Genomic DNA, 22,259 nt, shown 5'->3' on the forward strand with positions numbered 1-22,259 from the left:
CCTTCATTGGACGGGATATTGAGTATAAGAGCTGGCAAGTCATGTTAAAATTGTACAAGACATTACTTCGGCCACATTTAGAATATTGTGGACAGTTCTGGTCGCCACATTACCAAAAGGATGTGGACGCTTTGGAGAGGGTGTAGAGAAGGTTTATGAGGATGTTGCCTGGTATGGAAGCTGCTAGCTATGAAGAGAGGTTGAGTAGGTTAGGTTTATTTTTATTAGAAAAAAGGAGATTGAGGGGAGACCTGATTGTGGTCTACAAAATCATGAAGGGTATAGACAGGGTGGATAGACACAAGCTTTTTCCCAGGGTGAAGGATTCAATAACGAGAGGTCACGTTTTCAAGGTGATGAGGTGGAAAGTTTAAGGGGGATACACACGGCAAGTACTTCACACAGAGGGTGGTAGGTGCCTGGAACGTGTTGCCATCAGAGGTAGTAGAGGCAGGCACGGTAGATTCATTTAAGATGTATCTGGACAGATGCATGAGTAAGTGGGGAGCAGAGGGATACAGGTGCTTAGGAATTGGGTGACAGATTTAAACAGTGGATTTGGATCGGCTCAGGCTTGGAGGGCCGAAGGGCCTGTTCCTGGGCTGTAAATTTTCTTGGTTCAAACTGCTGCTTAACATTTTGTCCTGCATTGTGTTCCAACTTGCATACAAATCAACTCATGAGTGTACTCAGGAATGGGACCCATTCACAACTGGGGATGGCCTTTATGCCCCTTGTTGTGGTAAAAGAACATCCTTTTGCTCTGGGATATAGCCACTTCTGAGTAAAGTTTAACTCATTAACACATGGTGTGTTCCAGAGCCTGTCAGATGGTCGGCTTTCTCTGTGCAAATGCCACTCTAACTGACTATGGGCTATTGGGATGAAAGAGTACTTTAGACAAAGTTGATAGTTGGAAGATGAACAGAAATTGCTGGAGAAACTTAGCAGGTCTGGCAGCATCTAGAGAGAAATCAGAGTTAACATTTCAAATCCAGTGACTGTTCTTGAGAACTGATAACATATAGGAAAAAGTAGTATTTACATTGGTGAGAGAGAGGGGAGCAAAGGGACCGTGCAAGGCTTCAGGCACACCTTTTCACATGAACCTGTACTTCACTCCATCTAGTCTATTACATTTGTGTTCACAGTGTGATCTCCTCTATAATGGGGAGATGAAACACAGGCTGGGTGTCCGTTTTGGAGAATACCTTCGGTCTGTCTGTAAAAATAACCCTGAGCTTCACATTATGCTGCTTCATCATCCCACCGTGTGCCCAGGCTAACATTGCGACGCAGACCTGCTGCAGTGCTCCACTGAATTTGAACATGAGCTTGAAGAACACAACTTCATTTTCTGCTTGGGGACCCTGCAGCCTTTAGGATTTAACCTTGAGTTCAATAACTTTGCAGCCTGACTGCATCCTTCCATGTTTTTTACCCATTCCCCGTCCCCGGTCCTGTCATGTCACAGATTGCTTTCAGCATAGCTTACCCATGCTATCCTCCTCTCAGCTCCCAGTATCAATAACCCAGCTTCCCTCTGTCCTGTCCTATTAGCAATAACCCCATGATTTACCTTCCCCTTTCAAATCTCTCTCTCTGGGCTCTACCTCTACCTATCCACTCGCCTCTTCTCCCAAGACGCCCAACCTCGTCTTCAGCGTAAATAACACTTTTTCTTAGCTACTATCAGTTCGCAAGAAGAGTCAAATGATTCGAAATGTTAACTCTGTTTTTTGTTTCAGATTTCCAGCAATCTCAGTTCTTTGATGCATTCTCATAGTTGGAAGCTCTGCACAGCCTGGGAAGGAGAAATGACACACTGTGATCAAGATCTTCAGCAGGAGATTGTCATCAGTGCTGACACTGTAGGTTAAAACAGCGCACGGGATCCAGGAGTTTCTAACCAACAATCCATAGGATTGGTTGGCCACTAGAATTTTGAAGTGGAAGAATTTAGCTACAAGTCTATCCAAGATTGAAGCTTTATTCATTCATGGGTTGTGGGCATTGCATTTATTGCCCCAAGTTCAATTAAGAGACAACCGCATGGCTGTGGGTCTGGAATAACAGCAAGGCCAGACCAGATGAGGATGGCAGTTTCCTTTCCTAGAGAACATTAGTCCCCTTGATAGGCTTTCACTACTGTAGACAGTGATTAAATGGTCACCACTAGGCCAGCTCTAGAAATTACTCTGCAATTCAAATGTCCTTAATCTACCACAGTGGATTTGAAACATATCTCTAGAACATTAGCCTGGGATTGTCGGTCTCTAATCTTGTGACAAGGGCACGGTGCCATCACCTCTCCTAAACCGGTAAAACAGCTAGGAGAAGCAGACTGGCACCACTTGTACATTTCCAAATGGAACTCCAGTAGAACTGATATGCTCCTGTTCAAGTATTACTGGCTAATGTTTTACTGCTGCTTTTCCCTCTGGGAGACCAGTTCAGGAGAGTCAAAATCACAACTGGAAGCATCACTTACTTGATCTCCCTTTTCTCCTCGGGAACCGGGTAATCCTGTGCCACCTTTGGGACCCTATCAAGAAAAAATAAGAAGGGTTTAACACCATGGATGATAATACAGCTGTGGCTCAGTAGTAGAATCCCTGTCTCTGGACCAGAAGGTTTTGGCTTCAAGTCCCATTCCGGAAACTTGAGCAGAAGATCAAAGCTGTTTCCAGTGCAATACTGAGGGAGTGCGAACTCTGAGAGGTGCTGTCTTTTCAGTGAAATGTTAAACTAAGGTCTTTACACAGACAATATAGATCCATAATGCAAAAACAGTATCTCCATGTTAATCATTAGCCCTGATTAGATTACTTACAGTAATCAGGCCCTTCGGCCCAACAAGTCCACACCGACCCGCTGAAGCGCAACTCACCCATTCCACTACATTTACGGGCAATTTAGCATGGCCAATTCACCTGACCTGCACATCTTTGGGCTGTGGGAGGAAACCGGAGCACCCGGAGGAAACCCACGCAGACAGGGGGAGAACGTGCAAACTCCACACAGTCAGTCACCTGAGTCGGGAATTGAACCCAGGTCTCTGGCGGTGTGAGGCAGCAGTGCTAACCACTGTGCCACCGTGCCGCCCACAAAGAAAGATAACAAAATAGGTGGTGTGGGTGAAGCGGCGGTCCTCAGGCCTATCTGTAGGGTATTCCCATCTGTTCTACTGCCTCCAATACCCTATCAGTGCATTTGGGGGTTTGACTGGAAGCCAGTTTTCTTGCTGAATCAGAGCCAGGGAATCGGTGAAGAGAACCTGGCAATTCTTTTTAACTTGTGCTGCCACCGGATTACCCAATCCAGGGCCTCGGCATGCTCCCAGTTCCCAAATAGCTTTTCCCCAAGAACACCACTGAGGTATTGCAACTCCTTGCCCCTGTGTCATGTAACATGATAGTTGAACCCGATCTGATGATTAAAATATTGATAAAATATCCAGATTTAGACTTGGCATCTGGATACACTGAATTAGGAAATAAAATTGTGTTTAGGATATAAAAGTGCTACAAGGTAATGTCTTGAGACAATAGATTTCGAATTGTGTCCAAATCTTTTCAGGGTGCATGCTCTCAGCTACATTTGTGGGGAGGTTTGCTCCAGATGTGGCCTTGTCCTCTCTCTTCATGGCTCAGTGTTACAAGGACGGAGAAGGTCAGGTCAGGTCTCACCCTTTTACTTCTGAAACCCAGAGGTTGTGCTTTTGGTCCAGAGGCATTGCCTTTGTAACACAGACTGACACAACAGCACCACTCAGAGACTGCACCACGATTTGACATGTCAAATGAGGTCAAAATCCCACCTTGTGCTATTTCAACAGCAAATGAGCTGTTGCCTTTCTCTATATAACATTGACAATAACAATTCAGCAGTAATTTGTTGGCTGTGAAATACTTTGGGACTTTGTGAAGATGTTAACAGGAGCTTAATAAATCAAAGTTCATTCTTGGGTTTTAAAGTCAGTGACAGGTCTGGGATGGGGCTTCAGTCACTGACAGACCCCCATTATCCTAACCCACATGTTCAAACTTCTTTAGGAAGCTTGAAGAGCCAGTACAAACAGGAAATCTCATTCTGAGGGGATGGAGAGGGGACATTCAATGCTGAGTCCACCCTCTTATCTTAATATCCTGGAGACTGGGCTAAATATCACACACTATCAACAATGAATAGTGGAATATCTGCCTTGGTATGAGATTTACATTGGGTGTTTTTAACAGCTACCTCATTTATGAAATGTTTCCTATTGGCTCATTCTGCACTGTCCACCACTCAGCTCGATTGTCACTCCCTTTGACTTGCATAGTACAGCTGGTTTAATCCAATAGAGCACTGGCTTCCCTCTTTGAGCCCATTTTTAAATGTTTGATCTAGCTTGTAGTTTATTACTGATCTATCAATATTCAATGGATTTCAGAAGACACTCACCGCTGGGCCCGATGGGCCTTGGGGACCAGGGATACCAGGAGGGCCCTGCAGGAGAGAACAAAATAAATGGGAAGCCGTCAATCAGATTGGAGAGTAGAAATAGGTGGCTAACAAATGAAGCAACTGACTCCTGACTGGCAGAGAGAAAGAATTCTTGAGAGATGAGATGCTACTCCCAGCTAACATCACATACTAATCCTATAAAGTTTTAAAATGTTTCAAGTGAATAAACTGCTTGAACTAATTTAGAATCTACAACTATCTCTACTCTACCTTGAGAAAGTAATAGATATTAACTAGATTCAAACATCGAGAAAGACCACCATTTGTTATCCATTCTCTTATTGTCCTAGATTTGCTCGTCCTTCCAGAGGGCTATTCAGAGCCAAGCACAATGTTGTGGGCCTGGAGTTACATGAATAGTAGGTCGGGTGGAAAAGTCAGATTTCCCTCCCTGAAGGACATTCAAGAACCAGACATGTTTTTAAAACAAACGACGGTAGATGTTGTGGTCACAATGACCAAAACAAGCTTTGGGAGTCCAGATTTATTATGAATTTGAGTTTCCCGGTGGGATTTGAACCCCAGTCCCCTCAGCATTAGCCAGAGTGTCTGGATTACTAGTTGAATGGTGTTTCTGTTTCACCACCATTTCACCACAGTATTCAGCATGAAACATTCTCATACCAGGGGCCAAATAGTTGGATCCTGCTTTGGGAAGATATGAACGCACCACGTCGGGCCTGTAAAATGGTGGCAGGTTAGTTATTGGTCCATTTATACTGAGATTCCAGTTGCTGCATTCTTAAATAAGATCCTGACTTGGCTAACCAGAAACACTGACCAATTACCACTTTTTTCCAAGAGGTTGCAATCATGAAGTTGCATAGGGTCAAGCATTCTCTGTACATTATCCTGCTACTCAGAGTAAGCATTAAGCAGCCTGACCAGAAACCCCTATGTTCCTTTTTCACTTCCAGTAGGAGAAGATATCTTTCTTCTGCATCTTGGAAAACAAAATACGAGGCAGAGAGAGAGAGAGAGAGAGAGAGAGAAACAAAAAGAATGTATGAGAGGAATAAGTGACAGAATGAGAAACACAGTTTAAAACACATTTAGTCCAAGAAATGCTATGGGAACAGAGTCAGCTGCCACTGATTGGTCCTTATTTATAATTTTGCTCTTACCGACTCGCCTTTCTCTCCCGGAGGACCCGAATAGCCCCGTTCTCCTTTAAGGCCCTGAAAGAAAGTCAGAAATGTGTGTATGGGGATATCTTTCACATGGCAGTATTCAGGAATGAGTGAAGTTTACTCCATAAACTGGTAACTGGCTGACCACGCAACACAAAGATATCATGACATTATCAAGTAAGATCTATAGCTACTTGGCAACCACAATTCCCAAAGCTCATATGGTCATTGTCAAGAGAGTGAGAGCGTGACATCAGTTTGATAATATAACCATCAGTCATTTTAATGATTACAGAACAAATTGTTGCACAATGTACAAATGTTCTCGGTATTGGACAACAGCTGATTAGCTATTGAGAAAACCTTGTATCTTTTCAGTCCTCTTCCAACTCTTCCTTTTCTCACACAAGGCACCTGACCATAATCCAAACATTGACATTGTTCATGATTTAAGCCATATATAGATATGACTCCATGTCTTCCCTCATTCTTTCCCTAGCTTCTAGCAAATGTGACTTAACACTATCAGCCTTAAAACGCAATAGCACTGCCGCACTATTTCCCTTTCTCCAATCATAAAGCTGAGGTTATGCAGGTTAATGCTCCCTCTACTCCTCCGAATTCAAAGTAAAGCTGCCTCAAATCTGTCCCGATCAATACTCCAACGTTAGGGACAATGTGGGGTTAGATACAGAGTAAAGCTGCTTCTACATTGTCCCCATCAAACACTCCCAGGTCAGGGGCAACACGGGGTTACATACAGATTAAAGCTGCCTCTAGATTGGCCCCATTAAACCCTTCCAGAACAGATTCTGTACAAAGTACAGCTCCCTCTACTCTTTAAACTGAAAGTAAAATTTCACCTGCACTGTCCTACCAATGACTTCCAGCAAAGGGACTACAGGGGGTCAGATAAGAGTCAAGCACCTTTTGCATTGTTAAACTAAAACTCTCTCTATTACTTTAAACTGAAATTGAAGTTCCTTATACACTGTCCCCATCAAACATGCCCAGGACTGGTCTGTGTGGGATTAGTTACAGAGTAAAGTTCCTTCTATGCTGTTCTATCAATATAAGGGAACCCCTGATGTAGGTAAGCAAACACTTGGTAACACCATCTTTCACCATTACCAGTCCAATGTATGGTCTTTATTATAGAGTTTAATATTGATTTATAGCTAATGTCTTGCTGTATTTGTCGACTTGATCCTATGGGATATGGGGTGGTCTGAATGAAACATGAACAGCGACTGATAAATAGCTTTGTCCAACAAAATCCAGGCAGGAAACAGTTTCCATGTATCAGCAGCAGCACTCAATCTCATGGAGCACGCCAAGTGAAAACCCTCCTTTCCTCGAGGTAGTTTCAGAAATATCCAAAATCTGACCCAATGATCTGTTGTTGACATGTGACCAAACACCAGTGGATGTTACAAACCATTTGGGAGAACAAATAATACAGCACAGGAATGGCCCTTCAGCCCTCCAAGCCTGTGCTGCCACATTTTGCCCTTCCATACTAAATCTGCCTTCACTTACAGGATTCATATCCCTCTATTCCCTTCCTATTCATGGATTCGTGCAGGTGCTTCTTGAATGCTGCTGTTGTGTCTGCTTCCACCCCCTCCTCTGCAGCACGGTCCAGCCTCTCACCACCCTATGTGTGAAAAACGTTGCCTTGCACATCTCTTTTAAACTTTCCCCCTTACACCTTGAACCTGTGCCCTCTAGTAATTGACTCCTCCACCCTGGGAAAAAACTTCATACTTTCTACTCTATCCATGCCATTCACAATCTTATAAACTTTTATGAGGTCACCCCTCAACCTCCTGCATTCTAGTGAAAACAAACCAGTCTAGCCAATCTTTCTTCGTAGCTAAAACCCCCCATAGCAAACAACATCCTGGTAAACCTTTCCTGTACCCTATTCAAAGCATCCACATCCTTCTGGCAGTGCGGTGACCAGAACTGTACACAATACAGAAGGGTGTTACAGGCCATTCCTGATCACACCTTCCTATTATGTTCAGTTTTGAGCTAGGTCACCTGAGCCCAGTTGGATGAAAGTCTGGCTTAAGATGGTTCAGTTCCCTGCAGCAGGACATTCTACTATTTGAAGCATTGTCTGAGTTATATACAGAGCTTGGTGCACCCGCGATCTATTTCAAGAGTCTCACTGTGTCCCAATCTATCCCAGTTACTTTATACATTTCAGATGCTCCTCATGTGAGACATACCGAGAGACCAGGCATTCCTGATGATCCCGGGTATCCGGCAGGACCTATAGGACCCTAGGAGACAAAGACAACACAACATGGTCATTCCAGCTGGCTATGATGGGTCTAACTTCACAAAGCAACCTTTAAAGGAAACTGGTGAAGGATGTTCAGTGACAGTGAAGGAATACAACAAATAAACATAAGGCTTCTCTAAAAACACTGTGAATGAGGTGATGCTACAGAGTGGACAGCAGCTACTGGTTACCCATGAGAGCCAGTTGTGGTAATGCGACCCAGGAAACAGAGGGAGTAGCCGCTTGAGGAGCTCTGTGCAATGTCTGATCATCAATCACTGGGCAGAAGTTTTGCTAATGAAGCATGAGAATATTAAGCCCATTGACTGGAACAATTAATCCTACTCCTCTGTCACTTTTTCATTGTCCTGCTAATGACTCCCCCCAAGTGTTTATCCAATTCCCTTCTAAGAGATAATTACAGAATCTGCTTCTCTCAGTCATTCAGATAGTGTACTCCCTATCATAACAATTCAGAGAGCACACAAATTTAGCTTCAGGTTACCTCTGATTCTTTTACCAATCATCTAAAATCTGTCTCTTCTGGTTACCACGGGAACCCATGCTGAACAGGAACCATATTGCCATTCCTTCACTGTCACTGTCAAAATCCTACAACTCCAATAAATTTCAAGAGAAAATGGTTAGATTCTCTTTTAATGGAGATGGTGTGTGATTTGTATTTTATTTGCTGCTTATCAGCCCCAAGCCTCAACATTGGCCAGTCCTTGCTGAATTTGGGCCTGAATTGTTTCTGCATCTGAGGAGCAGTGAATGGTGCTGAACATTGTGCAATTATTGGTGAACATTCCCATTTCTGACCTTATGACAGAGGGAAGGTCCTTGGTGAAGATGGCTTGCTTTAGGACAGCACCTTGAGCAGAGATGTCCTGGAACTGAGAAGACTGACCTCCAACAACCACAATCATCTTCCTTTGTGCCAGGTCTGATACCAACGAGCAGGGGTTGATCCCCTTAAACTCACTGATTCCAGTTTTGCTTAGGATACTTGATGCTACACTCAGTCAAATGTGGCCTTGATGTCAAGGGCAGTCATTTCCACCTCACCTCTCCAGCTCATAACTTTCGTCCATGCTTGAAGCAAGGCTGGAACAAGGTCAGTAGCTAACTGGTCCTCGCGAGACCCAAACTGGGTGTCACTGAGCAGGTGCTGCTTGGTAGCACTGTTGGTGACACCTTCCACCATTTTACTGATCATCAAGAGTAGACTAACAGGGTCACTGGGTTGGATTTGTCCTGCTTTTTGTGTACAGGACATACCTGGGCAATTTTCCAAATTGTTGGGTAGATGCTAGTGTTGTAGTTGTACTAGAAGAGCTTGGCTAGAGGAGTGGCAAGTTCTGGAGCACAAGTCTCCAGTATAATTGCTGGATTTCTGCTAGGGCCAATTGCCTTTGCAGCATCCAGTGCTTTCAGCTGTTTCATGGGCTGAAGACTGGTATCTGTAATGCCAGAGACCTCTGGAGGAGGCCACTTCTGGCTGTAAATGTTACAAACGTCTTATCGTTTGCACTAATGTGCTGTGCTTCGCTCCCCCATTATTGAGGATGGCGATAGTTATGGAGCCTCCTTCTCCAGTGAGCTTTTTAATTATCTGCCACCATTCATGACTGGATACGGCAGGACTGCAGAATTTAAATTGTTTTTCAATTCATTCATGGGATGTGGGCATCATTGGATGAGTCAGCACTGAATACCTATTCCTAGCCTGGTAATGAGTGGCTTGCTAGGCAATTTCACTTGGCACTTGTGTTGTCTGGAGTCATGTCACCAGATAACAGCAGCAGACTTCCTTCCCTAAAGGGCATTATTGAACTTTTACAACAGTTGACAATAGTTTCATGGTCATCTATAGAATTTTAATTAATTACGATTTGCCAACATTACCTTAGTCTCTGGATTACTAGTCCAGCAACATTACCTCAAGGCTGTCTCCTTCCTCTGCAGAAATGTTCTGTGTTTGCTACTGAAACTTCAATGGTCTATCTGATTGAGACTTACATAGATTTATAGAAGCATCAGTTCTTTTCTTCAAGAATTTACAAACGGGGTCTTTTTGAAGCAACTTCTCATTTGCGTTGTTACTACAGGGTTCCTTGGTTCGGTGCATAGTGTGTGCAGGGTGGATGGGCATGGAAAAGGCATGAGTTGGCATGGAGTATATGAAGGGTGTTTGGGTGTGACTGGGCAGCAGGAGTTGCCATTACATTATCACTGTGGAAGTTGCATGCAAGGGCATAGGAGGGGTAAAGGTTTTACGACCTGAAATATAACCATCTGGCTGGGATGAAGTCCCAGAGAACTGAGGTGGGCCTTTTGAGCAGGTTGACAAGACACCCGGCTGCCTCCGACCTGCTCCTGGGGATTATGAGCTTGATTCCATTCCTCTCCCAACTCCTAGGAATGAAAATTGCACCTAAAGGAGGCACTTTCCACCAAGATGGTCCTGTCAAATTGAGAAAGTTTGGAACTATCAATCTTGGCAACTGAAGTGCAGGTCCTGTACTCTCTCCCTCCTCCCTCAGACATTTCCTTCCAATATGGTGGCAATGTCATCAGATGAAAACATAATGGAATGTCCTGAGGTGGCAGACAGTTCCCTTCCCCACACTCTGGTCCTAGTGGCTGTACTGGTTGTGCATTGAGATAGCAATATCCCAACTGGTTTGCACAGGGATCTAGGTGATATGCTGCTGGTACCTGGGAGAGCCCGCAAATGGAATGTTAATCAATGATGAAAGAAAGGAACTTGATACCTCTGTAGAATACAGCATGCAGGCATTGCACTCCTGATGCTAAGCCCCCATTGCAATGCCATACCCAGCTCCTCATGTCAATGCTTTCCACCTGAAGAAGGTTGACACCTGAATGTCGACGTTCCCCCCTCCTGATGCTGCCTGCCTTGCTGTGTTCCTCCAGCCTCCTGCCTGCCTACTTTGGATTCCAGCATCTGCAGGTTTTTCTTTGTCTCTGTCCATTGCCAAACCGGATCCCCCACCCCGTCCACTCCCACCAGCATGAATTTTCAGCTGTGTGGTTAATGCCACCACTGCAAAGGGCAGTTAGTTATGGAATCAGAGCCCCGAAGGACTGAACTCACCTGTTCTCCTTTCTGTCCAGCTAACCCAGGTGCACCTCGCTCTCCTTGAAGACCCTGTTGATGAACAACATTTTCTTAAAACAGGAAAATCATTAACTCCTTTCAACAATGACTTTTGTCTGAGTGAGAGTCTGATGTTGGATGAAATTCCCTGCTGTTCCTCCAGTAGGTTTCTCAATGTTTAATCTGCGCACAGGTATATTTCACTAAATGTTGTATTTAACTACTGCCCTGTCACTGGGAGAACATTAAAGATAGTGTGACAGAGAGGCGACAGATCGCTTGGCTGCTAAATGAAGGGATTCTACCCCTGCTTCTGCGCTCTTACCCTGACTCTGGCTCAGTGAGGCCTCTCCTCTGAACTGAAGGGACACTGATACAGCACTCATCCCTGGGATCTATTTCCTCACATCTCCTTTGTAAATCTACATCATAACCCCTACAGCAGGTACAGTGAGCCAGAGGTTCAAGTCCCACTCGAGAGGCCTGGGCACAGAAAGACAGACTGAAGCTAGCTGTGCTGATTTATGGAGAACACCTTAAACACTGACCCTACTGAACCCCTCATGTGGATATAAAAGGTCACTTGATGTTATTTGAAGGAGGAGGGGGGAAGGAGGGACTAGTGTCCTGGCCAATATTTGTCCAAGATACATTATCTGCTCCTTATCACTTGCTGTTTTTGGGAGCTTGGTGTGTATACATTTGCCAGTGTATTTCAGACATTACAACAATAGCCATACAAGACAACCGCTTCACTGGCTATACATCCATTTTGAGGTGTTCCCAGAGTTGCCAATTACATCAAAGTAGGTCAACATAGAACATTACAGCACAGCACAGTACAGGCCATTCGGCATTCACTGTTGTATCTACCTGTGAAACCAATCTGAAGCCCATCTAACCCACACTATTGTATTGTCATCCATATGTTTATCCAATGACCATTTAAATGCCCTTAAAGAATCTACTACTATTGCGGGCAGAGCATTCCACTCTCCTGCTATTCTCTGAGTAAAGAAACTATTTCCTGGCCTATATCCCTACCCAGATCACAGAGACTTGTGTAAAGATGGCTTGTTAATATGTGACATGTCCCTGGGCTGCATGGGTCATCAGGTGAGGTGATCATTTGTAAGACCTTGTTGCAGGCTTCATCCCCCTGATTTGGGCATATTCTCTCCCCAAGAGTCCCACATCAAAATGAAAAGGACATTTTGTCCATGAGGTACTTACAGGCAAACCTGAGGTTCCGGGACCACCAGGAAATCCAGGAGGGCCCTGCAGGAGGAGGCATCTTCAGTTAGTGAAAAATCCCATCAGAAAGTGGAGGAGGACAAAAGCTAAATCTTCAAAGGTATTAAGTAAAGAGTAAGGAATTATGAGTTTGTTATTGCCTGAGCATTGACACTTGTGACTGCTGCTACACAATTGGATATGACAACAAATTTCTTCTGTTCACCTGTGACCTTTCCCCGAGTGTGTCTTCCCACATTCTCCTCTCTCCCGTAATGGTGCTGACACTTACAGGTTCAACAACACTCTGCTGGTCTCTGGAATCTCACAGAAAGTGGCCAGCTTGCACTTCTAAACTCAGAAGCAAAGCTAATTCACTCAGATGTGGGTTTAGTCTTCAGCCGGGTATTTTATCTGATGTGGCAATGTTTAAGTTACCCTGTATAATTTGAGAAATTGGATGTGGATACGGCAGCGTTGAAGAATCCAACAAACATTTCTTAAAGGTAATGATTATATACAGTAATTATATTCACAGGTACATCAGTGTCTAAGCTTTTTAGCTATTCTTCCCTAATGTCACCAAGACTCATTGGCTATGATTATAATTTGTTCTGCCCACTCTGTGCCATGTAGAACAATATGGGGGCATGGTTGAACATGGTCAGTGTCCCTGCCTCCCCCCTCATGACCCAATCAATGCCAAGTGGAACACATGTCCCAGACTGGCATTATTGGCCCCTGATACGATATTTCAACCTGAGGCCTGAGCAGAGGAACGATGGCTTCTCACTCGATTACCTTGGTCAAAGTTGTCAGACAGGGGCTTGTGGGCCTGAAGAGGTCCAGGCTGTTAAGGTTTGTGGGCTAGCAGCCACTCCAGGCCTTACGAGGAACTCTTTGGCTGACTCATAGAATCCCTACAGTGTGGAAACAAGCCAAAAGGCCCAACAAGTCACACCGACCTTTCAAACGGCATCCCCATTTCCATTCCCCTACCCTACTACTTTACATTTATCCCTGACTAATACACCTAACCTACACGTCCTTGAAACACCATGGACAATTTAGCATGGCCAATTCACTCAAACTGCACGTCTTTGGATTGTGGGAGGAAACTGGAGCACCCAGAGGAAACCCACGCAGACACTAGGAGAATGTGCAAACTCCACACAGACAGTCGCCTGAGGATGGAATAGAACCCGGGTCTCTGGAGCTGTGAGGCAGCAGTGCTAACCACTGAGTCACTGTGTTGTCCAAAGATTTTCCATCCCACACCACCAAGTGTCTTCACAGCCTGACACTAATCCCTGGTCAATTCCGGGCTGCTGTAATTTTAGGAACTCAGCCTTCACCTTCCTCCTGTGAGCTTTTATTTGATCTAGTCTTCACCTGGAGTTACAGGTGGTACTTTCTTGAGGTCAATAACTCATTGTGAGGGAGAAAATGCTCTGTTCCACTGTGATTCAATTGTCAAATCTCTAAAACCTGTTTCCCCTGTTTAATAACCATAGTGCCATTAAAAGTGGCCCCTTCTTATTTACTTTGATACGACTCAGTGAATTGTACATGACAGAGGAGCGGGGGAGCCCTGTACAGGCAATATTTACAAGCCATATACTTCTTCAGGATTTGTCCCACTGACTGGACAGAGAACATGTTCTCTAGAGGAACAGTGACATTCTATTGGCTTGTTTTTGAAAGGAGCTATCCTTGTCTAGGCTGAGCAGGTTAAAACAATACTTACAGGAGGCCCTGGGGGTCCAGCATACCCTCGCTGACCTGGAGGCCCCTGGAATGAGAGAATTGTTCATTTTAGCACAAATTACACAATTACAATCCCTGTGCATCTCTGCGTGAAGCCACAAGATAATTACCAATGAGGAAGCTCAGTTGGACCATCTAATTAATTTAAGAAGATCTTAATGCCCTGCTTCCCATTGCGTGATGAACTGTTTTTTGATTTCAATCCTAAAATTACATTTCACCAGCTTGAATTTCTACAGCTTAAGTATTCATTGTTTCATTTTCCCACGGACTCAGCGATCTTCTACTCTTCTTCAAAACAATCGCTCAGTTACCTCAGAAACATAGAAAATAGGAGGAGGAGTAGGCCATTCAGCCCTTCGAGCCTGCTCCACTATTCAATATGATCATGGCTGACCATCCAACTCAGTACCTTGTTCCAGCTTTCCCCCCATACCATTTTGATCCCTTTAGCTCTAAAAACTAGATCTATTTCCCTCTTGAAAACATTTAAAGTTTTGGCCTCAATCGCTTTCTGTAGCAGAGATTAGATTTCATTCCTGGAATGGAAAGTCCAGCCACTGGATTTCCGTCTCAGATTTGGGAAATACAAGTCAGCGCAGTTTCCAATTCGCCGACCACCATCCTGACCTTTTCTTCCATCCCTTCACTACAAACCCCACCATACATCACCCATACTGCCCACCCCAGATTTCCAACTGGGCATGATTTGGACCTGCCTCTTCTTTCAGAGGCCTGAGGTGAATGGGTGCTGAGACAGACTGGGTAGAAGGTTTATCTTGCTTTTCAGGGAGTCTGGCCAAGCTCTGCAGATCATTTATGCGCCTTTGAACCCTTAACACCCCTCTGTCCCCATCTACGTCCATGTCCCCTCCATCGCTACAGGTATCCCCCATAACCATTCACTCAGTTTCCATCTTATGCAGTTCGAGGACCATGTAACAGGAATTTGAAACATTGAAAATTGATTTAAAATAAAAAAAACTAACAATTTAACAGAACAGCCAATCAATACACAGTCATTCATAGTGTACAGAAAGACTAATCTTGTGTTATTGGATAAAATCTTGAATCTTCTTAAATGATCATTACATTAGGAAAACAAACATCTATTCTGAAACAACAAAGACAAACAATATTATTACATTCTTTTAAATCTATCAATGCTCTTGATTCTGTGAACAACAATTATCAATTAGATTAGATTAGATTAGATTACTTACAGTGTGGAAACAGGCCCTTCCGCCCAACATGTCCACACTGACCCTCCGAAGCACAACCCATCCATACCCCTACATTTACCCCTTATCTAACACTATGGGCAATTTAGCCTGGCCAATTCACCTGACCCTGCACATCTTTGGACTGTGGGAGGAAACCGGAGCACCCGGAGGAAACCCACGCAGACACGGGGAGAATTTGCAAACTCCACACAGACAGTCGTCTGAGGCTGGAATTGAACCCGGGTCTCTGGCGCTGTGAGGAAAAGGGTTTCATTAGCTTTTGAAATTCAACCAAACGTTCATAGTTGGTTCTATCAAAACAAACTACCACAGTTCATATTATGAAATCTATTAAACCTGACAGGGGGAAGAAAATCACAATTTTTTATTTCAAAGCAGATGGTCTATCAATTCTCCAAAGGTGTAAGACTGGTGGCTGATTATTTTAAACTCAAGTTTAAGGAAGAGACAAATTTATTTTCTAAGTTATTCTGATGAAATCATCATTCACAAGCACGGTTTTCAACAGACTTTTCTGCAGAAAAGTGTATTTACCAACTCAACACCGGTACAACAACCAGTGCAGCTTTAATAGGCCGAAGGGCATCTTTCCATGCTGGATTACTTGATATTCAAACACTGGTCAATGAAATGGTCTGGTTACCTTTCCAGGATAGCCCAATGATCTATCACTGCAGCTTAAAACACATTTACTTTACAAAGCAGCATTTAGCAGGACAAGGATATATTACCTTTAGCTCTCAGGACATTCCTGAGTTATCAGGTTTCTACATGAACTCTCGAATCTTGCTTCCAAAACCCGCCCAAGCTGATGAGACTACTGTCAGGCATTGAATACAAAGTAGACTCAGCCTAATATCAATGTGGAGCTGCAATCTGAATGAGCACCATGGTTTCTTCCACTAATGGGAAGATGTCTGATGTTGTTTTTGAGGGTTTAAATTCAAATGTTTGCCATTTCCTGCACACGTTCCCTTAGCCTCTAGGCACTAAAAGACAGCCTCAAGCGTGTCTAGTGTGCTCACTCTGAGCAGCTTTGTGTTCCCTCCCAGCAGCGAGGCCTGTCTGATACCTTTCTCGGCCGGGAGTTAAGAACTTGTTTGTTTCTTAAAGGTTGCATCAGCGGTTTTTTCAAAAACAATATTGTTGAGAAACCAGAGAATAGACAAGTCAAAGAGAAAAGTATTTAGACAAAGTAACGTAGATTAGTAATGTAAACAAGTCTAGTGCATGGAATTTTTGAAGTAATTGACTTCTGCCACCTTTGGATTCCGTGGGAGAATGAATTGGAATAGGGGAGGAAGGATAGCCTGAGGTGAGATGACCTCGTACTAAGGTTTGTATTCCCTGAAATATAGGAAGTTAAGAGACACTTTGATTGAGACTTTTAGGGTTTTGAAATAAATCAAAAGGTTGGTGAGAGAGGAACCTTTTTCTACTGTGGGAAAATTTAGGAGGTGACAAGTACTGCCATCTTCTCCAGAGCGATGGGAGATAAATGCTGTCCCGCCCCAGTGTACGCTGCACTCATCCCATGAACTGAACAACAAAGAACAGGAGCATTCAGGAGAGAAGTGAGAAAACGTGTCTCCAGGTAGAGGATGGTAAATGTGTGGATCATTTCCTCCACAAAAAGCAGCAGCTACTCACTAAATTAATAATTATAACCAAAGTTTGTTCGAGGTTTGTTAACCAAGGTTATTGGGGATTATGGAGCCAGGGTAGGTGGATGGCAGTTAGGATAACATTCAGCCATGATCTCAATGAGTATCAGAAAGACTTGAGGGATTTCTTCCTGATCCTATTGTCAAATGAAGGAAGCAGGAGTCAGTAAATGAAGTGAAGGTTGAGGAGGGCAAGGAAGTTCCCAGGAACATTGAGATGACAAATGACAGAACTGTTTACTGTGGAGCAAAAAGCACTTGTTAAACTATAACCAAGCAGTCCAGATACGGAGTTCAAATGTGCTGGTCCTAAACATCTGCCTTTACATCCTGCGGCCTTACCTGGTCTCCTTTCACCCCTCTTTCACCTGGAGGACCAGGCATCCCTGGTAATCCTGGATATCCACAGTCTCTATTGTTTGGCTGGAAAACAACAACAAATAGTTCTGATGAGCAGTATTTTTCCATCCCGCTCCTCTGCTGTCACACTCCTGGCTGCAGTGGGGCCACTTACTTCTGTGCTGCACTCTACCTTCATGAATAGTGATGGCCAAGGTACAGAGAGTGAACAATCGGCAGCAGAAAGCAACAAAGTTCATGGTGAAGGACACGGCTCTCTTTGTTTCTTTTCAGTACCTTTACAGGATGCTCCAAAGAAGAGGCTGAGTCACTCAGACTCACAGTCAGTCACATAGACAAAACAATATTCAAGCTCATGACAACCCTCAAAGCACAGTCTATGGCAGCAATATGAATAACTCAGAGAGCAGGAATATACCAGGAGAGTTAGATACAGACGGAAGCTCCCTCTACACTGTCCTCATTAAAGACTCCCAGAATAGTACGGCACAGGATTAGCTACAGAGTAAAGCTCCCTCTACACTGTCCTCATCAAGCACTCCCAGGATAGTAGAGCACAGGGTTACATACAGAGTAAAGCTCCCTCTACACTGTCCTCATCAAACACTCCCAGGATAGTACAGCACAGGGTTACATACAGAGTAAAGCTTCCTCTACACTAATGCCATCAATTGCTCCCAGGATACTCCCTGTCGCACATTCTAACCACTGTTCACTGTAAAGATGCTGACAGGAGTGGGAGCAGCTGCAGTGACAATGCTACACCCCATATCTTAACCATCCAGAATCTCTCCGAAAGACCGCAGGAATACGGAATGTGTGCACATGCATGTGAGACTAGTATTACACGGTACATACCAGCTGCTCCTCCGTTCTGGGGAGCTCTTCCTGGTTTTGCTGTTGCCTCTGCTGCTTGCACTGCGGAGGAAAGCAATCGAGAGATTGTATTAAAATGACCAAGATCAAGGTTGTTCTTCATTCTGGGAGTGATAGCGTGCCTTGTTCGGAGAAGGTGTTGCTCTCCTCTGTAACTATACACATCTCCTCCTTCCACGGATTTAGAATCAGAGAGGATTTTTAGAGTTGTTTCCTCAATTAGTAGTATTTAGCTGTAGTTTTGTTTCTGTTTAAAGGATTTGGATACAGGGGAGGTAGAGGCCAGGAGGCAGCTTTTGTTGGTCTTACTGTCCCTGTCCCTGAAAGGTTTTTTTCACATCTGGGTCAGCAAATGCCACACAATGCTGATAAGAATAACAAAGAACACAGAAAAGTTACAGCCCAGGAACAGGCCCTTTGACCCTCCAAGCCTGAGCCGATCCAAATCCACTGTCTAAACCGGTCACCCAATTCCTAAGCATCTGTATCCCTCTGCTCCCCACCCACTCATGCATCTGTCCAGATGCATCTTAAATGAATCTACCGTGCCTGCCTCTACAACCTTTGCTGGCAACACATTCCAGGCACCTACCACCCTCTGTGTAAAGTACTTGCTGTGTGTAACCCCCTTAAACTTTTCATCTCTCATCTTGAAAGAGTGACCTCTCGTTATTGAATCCCTGACCCTGGGAAAAAGCTTGTCTCTATCCACCCTGTCTATATCCTTCATGATTTTGTAAACCTCAATCAGGTCCCCCCTCAATCTCCTTTTTTCTAATGAAAACAAACCTAACCTACTCAACCTCTCTTCGTAGCTAGCAGCTTCCATACCAGGCAACATCCGCGTAAACCTCCTCTGCACCCTCTCCAAGCATCCACATCCTTATGGGAATTGGCGCCCAGAACTGTACACAGTACTATAAATGCGGCCGAACCTTTATCTAAACCTGTCACGTTTTTCTTAGGCTCTGAACCCTTCTGCTCCCTGGCCACTCATATATCTGTCTAGATAGATCTTAACTGATGCTATCATGCCCACCTCGACCACCCTCACTAACACCACGTTCCAGGCCCCCACCACCCTCTTCATAAAGCACTTTCGATGCATAACTCCCTTAAACTTCTCCCCTCTCGCCTTGAACTCATGACCCTGAGGAACTGAATCCCCCACTCTGGAGAAAAGTTTCTTGCTAATCATCAGCAAGCCATGAATGAATAAGTGATTTCATTGTCAAATATATCCAGGAAGATACAGTGAAAAATGTCTTGTCACCACAATCCTACGTCATTTTGAATTATAAAAAGAAGAATAAAAGGAAATTAGTTAGATACAGTTCATCTTCTGATCAAATTGGGTCTCAAACATGGCTCCAGAGCTTCTGCAAAGTTTTCTGGCCTTAAGGAGGCGGCCCTGGGTACAGTAACAATGCCACCAAGGCAGCTGATGCTCTGTCACCGTACTCCCTGCTGCAACACACTCCACCCCCGATAAACCACAGACAGCCCCATCTCCCGATTGAGAATCTCCTTGTCGGCCACAAACATCACCAACTGAAACCTAGCGGTTGACCCAAGTGGTGACAAGTTTCAACCTTCCACAGAAAACCTGGGTAAATCTCACAGGCTTGAGGATGGCTCAGGGAAGATGTGGCCACTTACTCTACAAGAGGAATGGCTCCATTTGTGACAGTACCATCCTGGTCAGACCATCACTCACTAAACTTCCATAGTGGGAGATCGCTCCTAGTAGTCTCACAGCCTTCACACTGAGTCAGCTTGACATGCTGAATGGATTGTTATCCTCAACACTGAGCCATCATTACTTCCCCACCAATACAAATAATTAAAATGGCCTAAAACATTTTCTAGGAGAAAATGAGGACTGCAGATGCTGGAGATCAGAGCTGAAAATGTGTTGCTGGAAAAGTACAGCAGGTCAAGGAGCAGGAGAATCGATGTTTCGGGCATGAGCCCTTCTTCAGGAATGAGGAAAATCAAGGAAGAGAGCTTCTTCAAGGAAGGCATCCGTGCAAGAGGATTTGCAGCAGGTTAAAATCTTCGAGGAGAAGATTCCTTCATTCCTGAAGAAGGGCTCATGCCCGAAACATCGATTCTCCTGCTCCTTGGATGCTGCCTGACCTGCTGCACTTTTCCAGCAACATATTTTCAGCTAAAACATTTTCTAGGTAGTAAAATGGTGCAAGTTTGCTTCCTGCAGAGTGTCTTATTGGATGTGACAAGAGATTTGGAAAACAAATTTGGAGCAAGACGATGATAAAGTCACTGGGCTCATAATCCAGAGCCCCAAGGCTAATCAGTTGGGGAACACAGGTTCAAATCTCATCACAGCAGCTGGTTAAATTTGAATTCAGTTCATCAATCTGGAATTGAAAAGCTTGTCTCAGCGAAGGTGACTATGGAGTTACCATTGACCATCATTAAAAAAAAACATCCACTTCACTAATGTCTTTTAGAGAAGGAAATCTATCATCCCTACCTGGTCTGGCCTACATGTGACTCCAGACCCCACTGCAATGTAATGAACTCTTAACTGCCCTCTGATATGGCCTTCACAGACCACTCAGTGAAGGGCAATTAGAATGGGCAATAAATGCTGACCTTTCCAACAACACCCATCCCAAGAAGGAAAGAAAACCAGACATCAATACAGCTCATGATTACATACAAACATCATGTTCCTCAGGCACACAAATGACTGGTGTAAGGTTAAGCTAGTAAGTTACAACAGAGCAGTGAGCTTCCACCCAAATGTCATGCTTCAAGTAATCTAAGGTGTGATGGAGTCCAAGACCTTTATATCCTCAGGTCACATGCTATGATGCAGTGATGACATCACGAGCATGTCTCTTAAAGGTGTGTTGACATGGTGACAATGAGAGATAACTCAATACAAAGGGTAGTCACTCAGATTGAAGAATGATAGAAAACAATATTCCAAAATATTAGCACTGGAATTACTTCTATTCATAACTTATGTTTATGATTTGGACTGAAGAGTGAGTAACTCAATATTGAAATGTTCAAATGAAATCTATCTAAAGGTTATAGTTAAAACCAAGGGAAAAAGCAACATGTTACAACATTGCATTTGGTCAACTTTTGAAGAGAAGTCTGTGAAAACCTGAAAGTGACATAGCCTCCTTGAAATGCAGCTGTTAAAATGGTGCAGAGACTGAAATCCTAGTAGGAGCACTACTACCTTCTCCTGGACAGACTGTAATTGAAAGGCTGGGCCCAGAGAGCACACTGACCTTCTCACAGTGGTCCACACCTGCTGCCCCAGGAGTGCCATGCTCAATTTGCTCCACCTTCATTCCGGTGAATGCCTGGGCTCCAGGGAATCCAGAAGTGCAGTTCCCACAAAATGTCTATAAACAGAGAAAACCAACATGAGTAACCATAAGGATCAAAAGGAAGGAACAAGCAACGCCAGCCTCTGTTGCAATACTGGAATTCTGAATCTGCATCCAGTCACAGGGCATTGAAAGCAAAGTACTGTTCTTACATTAAACATAAAGGAATAAACTACAATGTGTATTCTGCAGAGGTTTCACCTTGTGTACACTATTAACATGTAGATATGGCACTGAGCAGATCCGCTCCAACTTCCTCTCCAACCTATTACTTTCACCCCCACCTTCCCCCCCAGCCCCACCTTCCTCCCATTTATCTCTCAGCCCCCTTGGGCCACCCCCTCATTCCTGATGAAGAGCTTATGCTTGAAATGTCGACTCTCCTGCTCCTCGGAAGCTGCCTGATGAGAGCGTGGGTCATCTGGCCTTGAACTGCACTTTCCCATTAAGGCGCATCTTCCTCAGTATCCTTGCCTGACAAGAATCTATCAATCACAGTTTTGAAATTTTCAATTCAATTCCACCCTCCCCGACGCCACGGGCTCAAAACGTTCTGATGTCGTGAGTTTTAGACCTTGACTCCCCTTAATGTGAAGGTGCTTCCTGCCGTGCCTCTAAAAATCTCAGCTCTAATTTAAGATTATGAACTTGCATTCATCATTCCTTACATAGATAACTTATTACT

General features: G+C 44.1%; 1 protein-coding gene across 3 annotated transcripts in view; it reads right to left on the bottom strand.

Annotated features, from left to right (window-relative positions):
* The window catches only part of col16a1 (collagen, type XVI, alpha 1), a 330,536-nt gene that overhangs the window by 55,704 nt on the left and 252,573 nt on the right, over window positions 1–22,259 (bottom strand). For all 3 annotated transcript variants that reach the window (XM_060847623.1, XM_060847622.1, XM_060847624.1), the window contains exons 44-53: window positions 21,473–21,589; window positions 18,183–18,242; window positions 17,307–17,387; window positions 14,037–14,081; window positions 12,290–12,334; window positions 11,054–11,107; window positions 7,877–7,930; window positions 5,634–5,687; window positions 4,447–4,491; window positions 2,492–2,545 (exon numbers count right to left, since the gene is read on the bottom strand). In XM_060847623.1, coding sequence (XP_060703606.1) covers window positions 2,492–2,545; window positions 4,447–4,491; window positions 5,634–5,687; window positions 7,877–7,930; window positions 11,054–11,107; window positions 12,290–12,334; window positions 14,037–14,081; window positions 17,307–17,387; window positions 18,183–18,242; window positions 21,473–21,589 — 609 coding nt within the window. The remainder of the gene's footprint in view (window positions 1–2,491; window positions 2,546–4,446; window positions 4,492–5,633; window positions 5,688–7,876; window positions 7,931–11,053; window positions 11,108–12,289; window positions 12,335–14,036; window positions 14,082–17,306; window positions 17,388–18,182; window positions 18,243–21,472; window positions 21,590–22,259) is intronic.

This window comes from Hemiscyllium ocellatum, chromosome 30 (assembly GCF_020745735.1).
Source record: "Hemiscyllium ocellatum isolate sHemOce1 chromosome 30, sHemOce1.pat.X.cur, whole genome shotgun sequence".
Lineage (NCBI taxonomy): Eukaryota > Metazoa > Chordata > Chondrichthyes > Orectolobiformes > Hemiscylliidae > Hemiscyllium > Hemiscyllium ocellatum.